Genomic DNA, 17,346 nt, shown 5'->3' with positions numbered 1-17,346 from the left:
CCTAAAAGACCAATGGATGTTTTTAAAAAAAAAATCTAACCACTTCCAGAACCAAATTCAGATCCCTAAACTCTTGTGTTGGCTTGAACTTGCTTGCTCTGGATTACTAGACCGGCAACCTAACCTCTGAATGAATATACCCTGTCCTGTTACTATAAAATATTTCCCTGATTTTTGCATTGAGAGCAATGAGGCTAACAATGCTGTTATTGCGGACAGCAACTTCCAGAGTATGCATGTGCAGTTAATTGTGAAATGCCATAAGTTGCGGTCTGAGTGAACTAGTTCCTCCACAAGCTTCAACATAACAGTACCTCAATGATTGAGTCGACATTGAAATCAATGTAAGGGTGTGAAGTTGAGATACTTAACCACTAAACATGACAACAGAAAACATTGAAACTTATGCATGCAGGCATTAGTGAGTTCTCAAAGGTATGATCAGTCAAAATAACTGCCTTAAAACCTCTCTAGTTCTGAAAATGTAACTTCTGAAATGTGAAGTTTCATTCCTTCAGAATTTAATTAGTATTGGAGGTTTACCGCATGTGCTGTCTCTGTCTCTCTCTTTCTCCTTCCCTTTGAGATACAGAATCCTTTCATTTTAATTAAGCTTCACAAACTACATCATTTCCCCCTCATTTTTTAAACTGTAGTTATTTTTATAATTTGCTAAAATCTTAAATTGGAAAGAAATACATTTTAATGAATAAGTAGAATGCTTTTGTGCAATCAGAAATCTAGAGCGTTTAAACTTTTGATTTTTTTGGCAGCCTTCCAAGATCTATATAATTTTTCTCTCCTGTTATGCTGTGTCAGATGCAGGAATTCTGACTAATGATAAATATGGTGAAGCTGCCTAACTTAGTGCCTAAATTTGAAATAGTTCAGAAAAATCAATGCTATTTTTCAATGTTTTAATTTAGTGGGTCAGAGGAAAAAGGGAATAAAAGATTTGTTGCCAGTTTGCTTTACAAATAATATTGTCAGTTAATTAAAATGATAATTACCTATTGTCTTTGGAAGCTTACAGGCCTGTTACTGCTTTACTATTTTATGATAGAAAAGAAACTATATGGTAAGCTATTGTAAATGTAAACTCTTATCTGTATAGATAGATTAATCTGTAGTACACGTTTACGTTGTCACTTCTGGGGCCTCGTGCATCTGGATCTTAACACACAACATGACATGACTATGGGGAAAAACTTAATAGTTGACAGTTATTGGTTGACGTTAATGCTGCCAATCTATTGTCCAACTATCCAAACGTAAACGATCCAAAGAAAAAGCTTGCATTTATATAGAATGTCGTTTTCAAAAATAATTTACTAATAAAACTTGTAAAAGTACATTACTGAGCAGTTCAAATTTGTCACCACAGTGCAATATAGTTCAATATTTTTCCATTGCAGTTTGTGTCACTCTACTCCACTTAGAAGTGCAGGTTATATTTACAATACTCATGTGAGGTAAACATTTTCTGCATACAGCTCGAGTTTTACATGGGTTCCAGCCCTGCAAGCAGGCCTTAGATTGCGGCGTTGCCTCATTGAGCCTTTGCAGCAGCTTCCCCAAGCTTTAGTGCATCCCTCAACGTGCAGCTCTGGATCTTGGAATGTGCCAGTCTGCTGCATTTGGGTATAGCTAGCTTTTTGCATTGGAAGAGCAGTAAGTTTTGGGCCTGTGTTGATGGTCCTCCAGCAGCAGCTGATGTTTGTCTCAGTGTGCCCCCTGGGAACAACCCATAAAGCACAAAGATCTGCTTTACAAAGCTACATGAGATGAACCTCGACGTAAACAACTGCATCTCTTCTGGGATGATCTTTGCAAATGCATGTTCCAGAAGGAGATGGGTGACAGTCTCTTCCCCGTTATCTTCTCGCTACAGCCAAGTAGTGCCTTAGTGCTTGATTCAAAGTTCTCATGATGAGGCATTCTGTCAAATAACTTTGGCAGCCTGCTTGGGGAGCTATCCGACAGAGTCCATCGTCTCCTTTTCTCGAAGGGCCTCAAGGACATTGGCACGAGGGACAGATGTTATGGTAAGACCCAACTGAATGGAGCATTCTACTGCAACATGAACCATCCTTTGCAACATCAGGGACAGCGAGAACCTCAGCATTTATATAGTTATTGACCACCTCCTGAATGTATCACAGCAAATAAATTACTCCCCTCACTGTTTTGTAGCCAGGGCACATGAGCTACAAGTAAGTGATGAGTTAATCTTAGGTAGTTTTGGTTGAAGGTATAATGTTGGCTAGGAGACTGGGAAGTTCCCTGCTTTTGATAGTATCACAGGCTCTTTTACTCTTGATCTAAAGAGGCAGGTGGTATCTTGGTTTAAAGTCTCGTCTGAAAGACATCAAATAGATCGCTTCCTCCATGTTGCACAGAAGTGTCAGCCTAGATTTTTGTGCTCAGATCCTGCAGAAGTGACTGTGTAATTCCTTTAATGCATCAGCTTAGTCAATGAAATGCACTGTATTTCATCGTTACCACCAATAAATCTGACAACAGAATTTTATTGGCTTAAAACCTCTGCTATTTATATCAATATGGCTATCTGCAATAAAATAGATCAATCAATTTGATCTAGGAATAAATTGCTTAACCAATTGCTAGTGCAATAGCAATCTGCACTTGTGGATAATCTTCCACAGAGACCTATGATACATGATGTATTTATGTTCTCTTTTCTGTTTGCTGAAAGCAAGCTTTATAGGGGTAGCATAGTCAGCATTAATTTCAAACACCCATTCCAAGGCTGGATGTGAGCTGTTGCAATTGTAGTGAGCGTTATTATACTGGCTAGCTCAGATATGGAGTGACAATGTGGGATAGGCCATCTGTTGAGAGGGATCTTTCATTTTACAGTTTGCCATTGGTTAGCTATTTTATTAAAATACTAAAGCATGGGCTAGGCCACAACAGTTGAAATGTACTTAACATTTTAAAATGTTTGAAACATTATAATATACTATTTTCTATCTTAAATATTTTTGAAGATTTTGATGTAGGACTTTTTGAGGGAAAAAAATCTGTCTCGATCATGAGAAAGTTAATACTGAGTGTAGAACACTATTGTGCTTGGAAAAGTCTTAAAGGTTAAATGTTTAATGGCTTACATCTGCAGTTTCAAATGAGTTCATCGTGCAATGCAATTATATTGATGGCAGTGATAGCTGAACGTTAATGAGCTTTACTTATATTTTTGTAGCTCTGCTTTTGACACAAAATCGTCTGTTCGCGTGGCAGTAAAAAAACTTTCCAGACCATTTCAATCTGTCATTCATGCAAAACGAACATACAGAGAGCTACGATTGTTGAAACATATGAAACATGAAAATGTAAGTACTCCATATAAGTGAGTGCGAGTAATGTAACATTATATTCTGGCATCCTAAAACAACTTACAATAATGAAGCTGAAATATTTTTTGTAAATGTTGAAAGTTGTTACATTCATCAGTGCAGTATGGAATTTCATTCCCAAAATAACATTTATAAAAACATCATATGTTTACAATGTTGGAGTGAAATACTGTACTACTGGATATTTTTTAAAAGTAGGTCCTTTTTTACCTGATTAGCTCAATATTCCCACAGCAATGCTGACAAATTAATAGGGATTATGTGAATTTGCTATGAACTCAAACTGGTTTAGAGTAGTAAAGTGTTTAGGTGATGCTACTGTAATCGCACTTGTCATCTCATACTGTTCGTTTAAATTTTCTCCAGATTTATCATAAAATCACCCAGCACAGAAGGATGCTATTCACCACATTGTGCTTGTGCTGGCTCTGAGTTTATCCCATTAGTCCCATTGTTCTCTTTTTGCCCATTGCCCTGGCAGATGTTTCCTTTTTGCGTATCTAGCCCATTCCTTTTTTAAAGTTACAATTGAATCTGCTACCAACATTTTTTAAGACAGTGCGTTCCAGATCATAACTACATTTTTAAAAAAAATTCCTCAACTCTTCCCTGATTCTGTTAATTATCTTAAATCTGTGTCCTAGGGTTACCAATCCTCCTGCCTGTTCCTTCTTACCCATCAAAAGCCTCTTCCAGTTATTGCAGCGTCCCAGTGTTCTGCCATCCCACATTCCCTATTCTGAGAACTCTTCCCAACATAACTTCTTTGCGTACCCCATGACGTTACACTCTGGCCAATACTTCCTCTTCCATCCCAAAACCCCAACCTTGTTCCACCACTACATAGTGTAGCAACCTCTGCTGTTCCTAAATCTCTCTTCCACTTCTACAACTGCCAGATCCTGTAAACCTCCCTCACCAATATCTCATCCTCAAACACAACACTAACTATTTTCAAACTCCACAATGCAGCACCAACTGCTTGCATGTTTTGGAGCTCTCTGTACAACTCTCCTATTCCCCAGGAGCATTTTCCTTTACAACTATTAAACCATTCTTCCAAATTCTCACATTACCTTAATGCCCTTCATGCCCCTCTGTTAAATTGTAATGCATATACACACAAGTCCACCTCCGGCTCTACTGGAAAAGTCAATCATAAAACCAATTAAGTAAAGGATGTTTTTTTTAACACTTCTTTAGATGTTATACAAAATGCCTGTAAACTAAAGTTTCCTTTCCTATATTTGAACTTTTTGAATGGCTCCCAATGTGCTCCTGCAGCCTAAGAATATTGTGGTCTTTCAGAGATCCATTTTGTTCTGCCTTAGCAGTAAATAAGTAGGGTATTGTCTGTTTTAGACGTATTTTACAGTTCATTGTACTTGCTTGCTTTTTTACTTGTTTGGGAGTTTTTGGTTCACAGCCTCGAGATTAAAGACTAGCTGGCAGTTTGATTTGCTGGGCACTTTGTCAAATGTGGTAATTTTTCTCTATGGAATTTTTGCTTCCATATACACAAAGTTGACTCATGTTTATTCAACTTGGCTTGATTTTATGATATTCCAGCATTTCCTCATCGTTAAACCCGACTAGAATGATGTAATTGCAAGTGATTTTTAAATTGCTGAATACTCTGTTCGCCCATGTTGATCTTAAGAACCTTTTGCTCTTCTTTTGGGGTGGGGGAAACTAAACTTGCAGAAAATTTTATATGCAAATCTGCTCTATGGACCCCACATGTCAAGGGTTTTAAGGAAGAACTGGAGTGATGTTCAACAGAAAGATTGGTCCCTCATTACTATTTAACCACATTTGTTTCATGTCATTGATGTCGAAGGAAAAGGTCAGTTAAAGTATACTTACGTTTATGTTTGTAACCTGCAGAGGATTTTGCCAAAAAAGATGTCTGTAGTGCCTGAATGACTAGCAGAAAATATGATTAATCCCGTCTGAAGGTGTAGAATGGTTTTAGAACACCTATAAAATTGAGTTTGTGCATCTTAAATAAAACCCCCTGTAGTTTGAGAGTTATCCCTTGACTTAAATTTTGTTTTCGTAGGTAATTGGCCTATTGGATGTTTTCACACCAGCAACAACTTTGGAAGATTTTACAGATGTGTAAGTATGCCACTTTATACATTTGTCATCTTTTTGAAGCTTCTTTTTTGCAGAGACAGGACTTTGTGCATCACAGCTGTTTTCTACTTCATCCCCTTCCCCGACCCAAAAAATGGATTGGTACAGGCTACTATTTTTAGAAAAGAATCAGCCACCTTTCCCTGAAATGAAAGTGGCTTCCTGTGTGGAAGTAGCTATGAGTAACCATTTAACAAAATGAAATCATGGAGGACATTACTAAGATTTCCTTTGAATTTTATCTGTGGCTTTTTGTAGCCTTGTAAGCTGTATTCTTTTAACTGTTGAAGCTCTTTTTCAAATGCATTTCTTGTACCAATTCTAGCTATTTAACACTTGGGTATTAAAATAAAAAAAAATGACTGCAAGAAAAAGGTTAATGATTTTGATTGTAGCATTAATTATGGTAAGCTGACTATTTTGAGCCATTAGATGTGAAGGCATTTTACAGGAGAATGGAATCAGAAAGGCCAATAGCAATAGACACTTAGAAAATGCATTGTACATCAGTTTGTAGTTAACACCACCTTCTAATAAACAATCAAGGCATTTTGAAGATGATGCAACTCCTCAGCCAGGTCCAGATCGTGGAAAATGTTCACAAGTTAACCACTGCAGACTAAACACTTGGGGAAACAGTCTGCAAAATCCTTTGTGGAAAGTAAAAAGGGAAAATAGTATTTATATTCATGTATTATGGACAGGAGGGTGGTCTATTCAACAGTAAATTTTCCACTCGCTACCCATTTGTAAACAGGTGTTCTGTTTTGTTTTTCATGAGTGGTGGCATATTTCCCAACTTCTCGGTTTTTTTGCGATCCAATTTCTTCTAATAATCCCACAGCAAACTCGAGCTAGGCTGAACTCAAAGGGTTAGTTTATTGCACATATTCAAAACGCGAAAAGGAGGGTTCGCAACTTCCCCTCCGCAGTTATACAGTAAAGAAGAGGGATAGAGGAAAGGTTTTACAGTCCAGAGAACACAGAAGATAAATATTGGTTCACATAAGTTCCAGAATCAAAGCCCAATGAGGCATTCCTTCACGGAGGTTGATGGGCTGGAAACCAATGTAAAATTCACTTTTCCAGTGGTAGTCACTGAGAGGCATACAGAGATGAATCTGTTTTGTAGGCAATGGTACAGCACTTCAATCAGAAGCAGGGTAGATGGGGTCATGTGTCCAACCTGGGCAGAGCTCCTTCTGTGTGGCCTGCCAGTCAGATGTTAAAACAGCCGATAAAAACAAAAAACTGCGGATGCTGGAAATCCAAAACAAAAATAGAATTACCTGGAAAAACTCAGCAGATCTGGCAGCATCTGTTCTGTTGAAGGGTCATGAGGACTCGAAACGTCAACTCTTTTCTTCTCCGCCGATGCTGCCAGACCTGCTAAGTTTTTCCAGGTAATTCTGCTTTTGTTTTGTTAAAACAGCCAACTGGGCTATGCAGCTCAGGAAGGCATTATTAACTTGCTCAACAAGCCAGAGGCTTAGGTCATGTGCTTTTACCTCTCCACAAGGTCTTCAACAAAGGATGTTTATCCATTGTCTAGAATTCACTTGGGTCTCCAGGACTGCGAAATGTCGCAGTTAAAAGGCATGTTTGAGAGGTCTTTGCCTTAGAATTTCCATCTCCGCTGGCAAGCCTGGGTTATCAAATGCAGAAGGTTTTTGATGTAGCTCCCTTTGAAGTTGGGCTGTGAATCCCCAGGTGATTGTTATGAACTCCTCTGAGATAACTAGGTATAAGATTTCCGAAACTTCAAAGTGACTTCTTTAGTTCTGGGGACACAGACCAAAACTAACAGAGGGTCAGCCATTTTAATGGTCTTTGTTCAGCCAAGGTCCAGTTTTAAATTAAGAAATAGGCATGAGAATATATTTTTATAAAAATATAAAGTGAGGGCCTGTTGCATCACATTGGTAATTAATGGGAAAGACAGAAGTTCTGGGAGGGAAGAGGAAGAATAAATATTTCGCCTTAAGTTAAATGCACCAGTGCGTAATTTTAATTTCTTTAATGGTTATCATTAGTGACTTTTCACAATATATGTCTTGGCTACGGCTAATCATATCATACTGAATTATAGGCAGCTTTATGGTGTGAACTTACATCAACTAGAAACTGTTGATGATGCAGGATGAATTAAACCTAACTTTTGCAGTTGGTATATTTCTTGTCACCCTGGGCTAGATTTAAGGTATCAAGCGAAAGAACTATTGTTTCTATGCCACCTATTTCCCCACAATTCCAATTTGGTTACATTTTATTTGTTGAAGTGCAGAGATTTTTTTTTAAAAATTAGTTTTGGCCAAAAATAATTGCTGAAAATGTGCTTTGTAATCCAGTATACTCTTTGTAAAGTTGCTCCTAAACTCTAAATGAATGTTTTGGTGTTTAGCTAGTTTGGGAAAACTGGTAGTACCTTATATTGGGTATTAGAAAGTATTGAACTTCAGATCTTTTCTTAATGTTATAAAGTGCTTGGAGGGCATGAGCATAATCTAAACAATTGGAGGGAAAAAGCAGCAACAATTTCAACTATGGTGTTCTATTTCTAATGAGCAAGTTACCCCAACTGAAAAATCTTGGCACTTTTGTAATTTTATGAAGATTATATGTTCTCAAGATGGTTTCGTACAGTAGTAGACATTCATAGCCCTTGTATGTAAAAGCAGCAAGTGTCCCACAAACCTACAGAACCCTATACATTAGGGCAAGGGTGATGGAAAATACGGCGGATGCCATCCCTGGCCAGGGTTCTGGGAAATTTTGTGGCAAGGATGAGATGCTGCAATAAATTACAGCAGCTGTAGCTCTTGTTGGCATTGAGGACTGTACCTACAGGTAACTTTGGGCCCCCTCTGGTTTGTGGGGGCTTGGCATGGATGAGTGACTGACCTTCAGGAAGAATTTCCCTATCACTATGCACAGTCCATACATTACTATCTTAAATGTCAGATGCTGCAGCCACCCCCACCTCCCGCACAAGTATTGAAAACACATGTTTCTTATAGGGAAATTTTGATTGTGCCACAGAAAATAATTTTTTGAGGAGCAAAATCTGTGCAAGTTTGCAATTGATCAGGGTCCTTTGCTATGCTGTTACTGGGCCAGAAATGCATGAGCTTGGATTATGTTATCATCTCCCAAGTGACCTTGAGGCCTCTGACCAGAATGTGCAGCAGAACTGGAATGTATGCAGAAACATGCCGTATAGCCATAGTTCTCTTGCCACTCATCTACCTGTCTGACGAGATCTACAGTAGGGGGATCCTGAATTGGATCTCAGTTTTAGGTTGAGGGCCAGTCCTCTTGACAATTCAGCTACAGTGTGTTCATCCAACCCAACTAACCGCTCTGTTTCTGACTGAAGAAGTGAATGACTAACTGGTTTCAGCTGCACTTTTATTCATTTAGTTTTTCAAATGTTTTAAAAAACTAGATGTCATGGGCATGTATGACAATACAGCATGTAGTGCAGTACAATAATATTGTTTCATCTTATTCCCCAATACCTACCATTTGCTTTCTTGATCCTACATCATGGTTATTTCTGTCGACATTAAATTTTACGACTAGAGCTCTAAAACTTTGAATCCCAGATAACTGGAGTATAGCTACAGACCGTTTGGTTCACCAATTCTAATCAGTAAAAGTGTATGAGGAAAAATGGGAGTTTGGCATTAAATTAGTGACACACAAAAGCATACAACAGCACAGATATAGGTCATTTGGTCCAACAGCTGTGCTGCACCTTTTACCACATTTGTCTGCTCTCCCATCTGTGCTTCGCACCCTTTTATTGATCTATGTTTTGATGACCTAACTTGTGATGGTTTGTTCCTAAATAACTCTGTGGAACAGAGTTACTATTTGAGAAGTGAAGTCTTGGAAAGGATTTGATAGTCTAAAAGCAGCAAATGTGTGTTGTTTGAGTTAGATCTTGTATGTATTCTGTAGTGGTATGGAAAGGAAATTGAACAAATGAAGTGAAGGGAAGAAGTTGTTTTCAAGTGCTAATTTTTTTGCATATTTATTTCCAACTTTATTTTCCATATTAAGTTCTAGCCTTTTCATTTAACATAAGCCAAGGGAGAATTGTTTTTAACAGTGCAGTTTGGTGTGCTGGAGTTTTTTGGAATGAAGTTGGACATGACAGGTTTGATGTACTATTAAACTTATCCTGAACCACTTTTTATATTGATTCTGTTATAAGTCAGATTCTAAGACTAGTGTCTGAGTTGCTCCCTAGCTTTATAATGATAAATGTTTCCCTCATCCCAACAATGGACTCTGATCAAATTGGCCTTGTTCTTATCACAAGGAGAAGGGACCCAGTTTGCTGTTGTAAATCCTGAATGATGCCTTATCAACATTGATATTGCAGAATCCAACCAGGCATGACACAGAATAAGAGGATCTTCACTTAAATATATTTTATTGTTTTCTCAGAGGGCGTAACCACTGCATGATCTAATATACTTTCCATCTTGTAACTTTGAATTTGTTGTTTTCTGCACAGGTATTTGGTGACAAACCTAATGGGAGCAGACCTAAACAATATAGTTAAATGTCAGAAGCTTACGGATGACCATGTACAGTTCCTAATTTATCAGATAATTCGGGGCCTTAAGGTGAGAATTTTTCTTGGCCTCGCTTCCCTTTTCTAGATCTAATCACTGTTGCAGTGGTATGGCTAACTTGATAAAGTTGACAGGAGGAATCTCATCTATTTTGTGGTACTAATAATTTGGTGTGCACTTATGAACAGAAGTAATAGAATCATACAGCACAGAAGGATGCTGTTTGGCCCATGGTGCCAGTCTTTGAAAGAACTGAATCCAGTAGTCCCACTCTCTGGGCAGAATTTTCCAAAACTTGCATTAAGTGCAGTAGCAGGCAGGTAAAATGTGGTTTTATCCACCGGTCACGATGGCGGGTTTTCACGCCATGTCGTCTCGAACCCACCTCATTATTTAATTACACCTGGGAAACATGCCGTTTCCATGGCGGATGGGCTTTGATTTGCCCACCCACCATCAACTCCACGCGCCATGTTTGAAGTCCAGCCACAAGCACACTTCACAGTGCTTCCAGCTCACTGCTGCACGGAAGGTATGGCTCTGAAACTGAAGAAGACTGCAGACCCAGGTTCAGTGACGCGTCAGTCAAGCGACTTTTGGATGCCTGTCGGGATGTCCTCTACCCCCGCTGCACTCCTCGGATTGTAAGGCATGATGGAGGAGTTCGACCACCTTCGGGTTGAGGTGATGGCGCCGGCATGCCAGTGCACCGAGGTCAACACTGGTAGGATGGTAGACCTGGGTCCGGGACGTCGCTCCTGCACTGCTATGCGGGCTCAACTCTATCGCTGATGCCTTAATTGGCCTCCAACAGTGTGTATGCAAGAGGGGTGCAGGGCAGCTCCATCTCAGTCCAGCTACCCCTGCTCCTCGGAGTCATCACAGACAAGACGTTGGAGACAGCCTGCTGACTGCACCACTGCTGTGGATGCCCGAGGAGCACCAAGATGTAGCGGCAGAGTTTGGACAGTTAAGGAGGTTTAATTGCACAGCTGGGCCTGGGTGTCAATCACTTGTACGTACTGTTCTGCTATTGTCAGTAAACTCCCAAGAATGTCTCCCTGCCTATGGCTCATTGTTCTGATGAACAGTGTTCTTGTCACTCGGATGTGAAACCTTTCTGCACAACATAAAGGCAGGTGTCTTAGGCCAGGAACTCTTCCTTGTGCTTTGTGCAGCCTTCAAACCAAAGTGATGGTCCAGCCTCACACTCCCTGGAGACATTACTGACGCCTGCACCTCGGCAGTGCTTGTCATTGCTGCCAGAATGTAGTGGGCAGGCACTAAGAGTACGCTCATTCTCTTGGTGTACCTTCAGCACCTTTATTGAGCTGGCCCCCATCTCTTCAGCATCTGTGACCACTGATGCTGTGTTGAAGGCGCACAAAGCATCAGATGTTTCTAAAGTTTCACGGCTGTGTCTCTGATATGAACCTGATCATGGAGCCAAGCGAGCTGCCCTTGGCCGGACAGGAGTTCTGAGGCTGTGTGAAGATTTATGGAGTGTCCTCAATGCATGTTGTTGTCATCCTGCAATTAAGCAATTATTAGGGCCTCCACTGCCTTTCCATGATATGAGCATTCTCAGAGGGTATTCATGCTGCTATTAGACAGACTGGAGTCAAACATTCACAAATGCAATGTGAAGAATAATGGGGTCATCTCACTGCATGTCATCATCGCCCTCCACAAATCGAGCAGCTATGGGGGCCTCTGAGCACTCCTTCCTCGTCTAGCCAGGGCGAAGGCCCCATCCCTGTCGCCTCTCCTCAGCCTTATCTCTGAGGATGCTGCCGCCAACGGGGGAGTCATGCAGCTCCTCCATCTCCTCAACCAGCTCATCACCCCGTTGGAGCGCCACAGGTTGTAAGGAGCGCAGCAGACGACGACCATGTGTGACACCCTCTGTGGACTATATTGTAGGCCTGCGCCAGACCAGTGCAGTCATTAGAACCTCATACTCAGCATTCCGATGGTCTGCTCCACCAAGCTGTATGAGTCTTGTTATACTGTCGCTTTGCTGCAGTCTGAGGCCGCTGCGCAGGTGTCATCAGCCGTGGCCTCTGCAGGTAGCCCTTGTCCCCGAGGAGCCACTCCTGCAGCCTCTATGGACCTTGGAAGACTCCAAGGATCTGTGACCGACTGAGAATGAAGGCACCTTGTACTCTGTCTGGTAACCGTGGGAACATCTGCAGGATGCATTCCTGGTGGTCGCACACCAGCTGCACAATCAGCAAATGGAAGCCCTTGCAGATGATGTAGCCCACCGTGTTGCGACTGAGATCTGAGTGACACGTGAGTGCAGTCAGTTGCACCCATGTCTGTGGGAAACCCGAGATCTGGGCAAATCCAATTGCTCTTGCATCCTGGCTGTCCTGGTCCCAGGCAAAATGCACAATGTTGTGTGCCTTCGTGAAGGTGGCATCCATGACTCCATGGATACATTTGTAGGTGGAAGCTCGTGAGATCCCACAGAGGTCACCTGTGGTCCCCTGAAAGGAGCCATGGGCATAGAAATTGAGTGCCGTGGTCACTTTCACAGCCCCTAGCAGGGGTTGCCCTCCATGTCCCTGTGAAGCCAAATCCTGCAGTAAATGGCGGATGTGAGCGACCAGTTCCCTATACATGCGCAGTCTTCAGCGACACTGGTCATCTACAGGAATGAAAGGTGGCGTCGAAAGACCTAGGGTGTCAGTAGGTGCTGACCAGCGACAGCCCGCTGTGGCTCTTGGGTGGTGTGTTGCATGAGCCCCAGCTGCCCCTTCTTCCTGAGGTTGCTGCTTCTCTCTCTGCAGCCAGGAGCCTCAGTCGCGCTCTCATCTGTTGTCTTCGCTCCCTGTAGGCCATCAGGCATACAGCTGGTTCACCAGGCTCCATGATCCTGATGTACTACTCCTGCAGGATGAAAGAGAGAGACACGTGGTTAGCATGGCTGTTCTAAGAACCTGTCCTAGTTAAGTGTGTTGGCCCCTTAACGCTTCCAGGAAAGTGCTCCCACCACTTGGATGGCCAGAGATTAGTGTGTTGCGTGGCTGCCCTGCTAGTTTGAGCCATGAGGGAGACTATGCCAAACCAAGATGCTGACATTGCAAGGGGCTGTGAGCGCCTCCAACAGTGACTGCTACATGGCCAACTTTCGTGAGGAGTTTGTACAATGTGTGCAGTCCAACGGGGAGGGTGGGGAGCTCTGCAGAACTTGGTAGCACTTTGCCTCTCCGTTGCTTGAGTGGGCAAATAAGCTAGGAGCCCGCCCCCACTCATATCAATGTGGCTGCGCCTGAACTGTCTCCGATGCAGATGAATGGTCACTCTCTCTCTCTACAGGTTTCTCGAAATACGTGGCCACTTCCCTCGCTCGCCCTACACCCCCACCCCTGCCTCAATGGCACTTGCCAGCCCCCATCCTAGAGCCTTCATCTTGGAGACAGGGCTGCACTTATACTCCTCCCCTGCTGCGTGTGCTGACGTGGACGGACGATCCAACGAGTTTGCAAGAGTCTGGCCTGATAATGATATGCTGATGTATTACAATGAGGTTCCCGATGACCAATGGCAGGAAACACAGCCCGCCATCTGTGGGCTGAGTGGACAATCGCAACCTGCCTTCCCGCCGTCGTGAAACCGATCCTGCTGTGTTGTCTGCTGATGCCAACTATCACGCCTGCTGCCTGCGGGCAGGGAAAATTCTGCCTCTGCTTTTTTCCCTCTTGGTTCTGCAATATTTTTAATTTTAACAATACATCCAAACCCTTTTGAAAATTACTGAATCCATCATCCTCACCACCCTTTATAAACTGCAACCAGATCATCATAACTTGCTACGTATAAAAAAAAAATCACTGCTTCCTCCCTCTGATTCTTTTGTGAATTTTCTTAAACCTGAATTGTCAATCTACCGACCTACCTGCCAGTGGAACTAATTTCACCCTCTTTACTCTATCAAAACCCTGAACTGCAAGCACTCCTATTAAATTGCCTGTTAATCTGTTTCTCTGTATCACTGAAACCCCTCATCCCTGCACTTACTATTTGGGATCCATAACTGAATAAGGACTTAGATTGGCGATTATTATTCCAGTAAACTTCCCCTTTACCCTGTCCAAGGCCTTGACATTCTTCCTAAAGTACGATGCCCAGAATTGGACATAATACTCCACGTGAGGCATAACCGATGATTTATAAAGGTTTAGAATAGCTTCCTTAATTTTATACTCTATGCTTTAGTTGATAAAGTGAAGGGTCATATATGCCTTTTGTAACAGCTTTAGAAACTTTGTCCTGCCACTTGCAAAGATTTATGTATGTAACACCTCTTCCCAGATTTCCCTGTTCCTACACCCTACCCTCTTTTTTTTTTTAAATTACACTCGTTCTTCTTTCGTTACTTCAAACGTCTCTACATAAAATTGTATCTGTCATGTGTTTGCCCAGTTTACCAATCTATTTCCTCCTGAGGCTGTTGCTATCCTCACTTTTTAACTATATTTCCAAATTTTGTGTCACCTGCAAACTTTGAAGTTAACCTGTCTGTATCCAAGTCCAGGTAATTAATATATATCAGGACAGTAATTCTAATATTGACCCTTGGGTGACACCACTGTACCCTTCCAGTCTGAAAAGCAGCCTTCATAATAATCTCTTTTATTTGTCATTTAGCTAATTTTAAATCCATGCTGCCTTTCTTCCTTTAATCCCACATGCCCCAATTTTGTTTACCAGTCTATTATGTGGCACTCTATAAAACACCTTTTGAAAGTCCATATTCACAACCCAAATACACTATCTTCATCAACCCTCTTTATTTCCTCAAGCTTTGAAAATAAAGTAATCCTAGATTCATATCCTAAAACATATTACGGTAAAAGTATCTGATGCTTGATTTCCTTGAATGCAGTCCTGAATTGGAGCATATATATAGTGTACCCATTTTCTAATAATTTGACTTCTGATCTGATAAGGTTATTTTGTAAGGCACCATTTATGTTGAATGAATACCATCTTAGTCATACTTAGTCTCAGCAATGCAAATCCTCATTTGGTTATTGGTTCTGAATAGTAAGTGCAAAAGCAGATCAAATGATTGTACCTCATCAACACGGAAGTGTTTACTGTAAGCCAAGTAATTGATTTAGTATTTTCAGTTCAGTAACTTTAACAGCCCTAAACAACCATGTTAATATTAGTTCTTTCATCAAATTTTATTGTTGTATATAGAATGCCTTCTAAACAGTTGTTGCAATCAGATATGAATTAAAATGAATATCTAATTTGTAGAATTATGTTTGACTTAAACTACAACAGTATCTAATTTTGCTCTCCTCTTGACAGTATATTCATTCAGCTGGAATCATACATAGAGTAAGTATTTTGTGTTATGAATGTATTATTTTGCTTTCAATGCTTCTATAGATAGTTAATAAAAGTAGCTATTGACCCTTTTCAAATGTGTGTAGGCAGTATGGCAGATTCTTTTGTCCTTGTAACGTTTGGTGTGCATCTTAAATGCTGTAAATGGTTTTATCTGTTTATGTGAGTGTGATCACAAATAAGTTAATTTAAGACCTGATAACTGTTGAACATTGTATCAAATATCTGCATGCGACCTGTAGTTTTCACCAAATCTAATAGTACAGCTTTACTTCTGCAAGTTTTGTTGTGATCCTTTTATGGAAGGTTGAAAAAAAGAGACTTCAGTGCAATTGGAGCTGACATTATGTAGGATGGCTGCAATGCCATTTAGTTTCTTGATTTTAAACTGAGAAATGCCACTTTTTATTATTGTCAAGTAGCCAAGACATAGTAGGAAGGGGAGTTGGTTTCGACAGATACCCAATTCCTTTTTCTTGTGGTCCACAATGACATCTGTGAAGCAAGGCCATGTGCGTAAAAGAGGAAAGAAAAACTGAAGCGCCCTAGTTTTCCTTCTCCATATTGATATGAGAATGAATTAAGATAAAAATATGGAACCGCTGACTAGGTCTGTATTCATTGCCAGTCTGAAGATCTAGTTTGCAAAGTTTTCAAAACGTGAAAAGTTGCAATTAATAGTCGTTGTCTCCTGGTGGAGCACTCAGGATCTCTAGCTTTTAATTTTGGATCATTTAGGTGTCTGGCATAGATTGAAACCTATCACTTCAAGCTGTCTAAAAATCTATAATCTATAAATGATTTCTGTTTGACTGTGGAGTGCACATTCTTTCCCCGAAGGGGTGCAAATAAGTAGGCTAAGACGTATGGCCTGGAAGAGGGTGGGGTAAGCAGTAGTATTAATCAAACAGATGGTGTAAATATTTGTGACCAAGATGAATGGGGCATACGAGAGAGGTTTAAGGAGACATTTGGTAATGAAGAAAAAAAGTTTGATTTCAAAGATAAATCTTGAGATGTAGGTAATTTTTTTTCTCCCAGAAGAGAGCAAGGCCTGATTGGCTATGCTAGATCTGGGGATGGATGGTTACGTCAGTGTGCCAGATATGAAATTTACTCTTGGGGAGCACAAAAATACGAGTCATACCAGGGAATTAATGGGCTGGGAGAAAATAAAGTGTTGTCCTTGAAACCAGGGCTTCAAAAGTGGAGCTGATGGTAAGGTTGAACAATTTGTGGATAGAGCTTTAAATTAATGCGAGCCCTTTGGAAGGGAGGATTCAGGTGAAAAGGAGATTTAGAATTCTAAGGAGAAGAGTGGAGACACTAGACAGTGTAGCAAGTTAGGCAAAGACAAATAGTGGGATAGGAAGGGGCAGAATTGAAAATACATTAGAAAATAAGGTCAATGCAAATAGTTTTAAAAAAAAAATGCCTTTTTTAATCTGAATGCACAAAATATTTACTATAAGATAGATGAACTCATGGCACAAATTAGAGATAAATGGTTTAGATCTAATTGCCATTATAGAGACATGGTTACAAAATGACCAAGATTGGGAAATATTCATACTTCAGAGAAAGAATGGAAAATGAGGAGTAGCTTTGATAGTAAAAAGGGACATAAGGACAGTAGTGAAAAAGGATCATGCCTCAGAAGATCAAGTAGTAAATCGGTATGGATGGAGATTAGGAATAACAAGGGTCAAAAAATGCTGGAGGGAGCAATTTTCTGCCTCTTAACAGGCAATAAATTGTCTTTGTTTAAAAACTCCAATGTAATAATTGTGGAGAGTAGGCTGGACCAATCAAATTAGTAAAGGTGGTCTGGAAGATGAGTTTGTAGAATGCTTTCAAAAGAGTTTCCTGGATCAAAA

General features: G+C 40.7%; 1 protein-coding gene across 4 annotated transcripts in view; it reads left to right on the top strand.

The window, feature by feature from the left end:
• Positions 1-17,346, top strand: part of LOC121281850 (mitogen-activated protein kinase 14) — a 57,383-nt gene that overhangs the window by 12,605 nt on the left and 27,432 nt on the right. For all 4 annotated transcript variants that reach the window (XM_041194912.1, XM_041194911.1, XM_041194910.1 and 1 more), the window contains exons 2-5: positions 3,224-3,353; positions 5,440-5,498; positions 10,042-10,153; positions 15,431-15,460. In XM_041194912.1, the coding sequence (XP_041050846.1) occupies positions 3,224-3,353; positions 5,440-5,498; positions 10,042-10,153; positions 15,431-15,460 (331 nt within the window). The remainder of the gene's footprint in view (positions 1-3,223; positions 3,354-5,439; positions 5,499-10,041; positions 10,154-15,430; positions 15,461-17,346) is intronic.

This window comes from Carcharodon carcharias, chromosome 9 (assembly GCF_017639515.1).
Source record: "Carcharodon carcharias isolate sCarCar2 chromosome 9, sCarCar2.pri, whole genome shotgun sequence".
Lineage (NCBI taxonomy): Eukaryota > Metazoa > Chordata > Chondrichthyes > Lamniformes > Lamnidae > Carcharodon > Carcharodon carcharias.
Note: the sequence above shows the minus strand (reverse complement) of the source record. Positions and strands in the feature narration are given on the sequence as shown.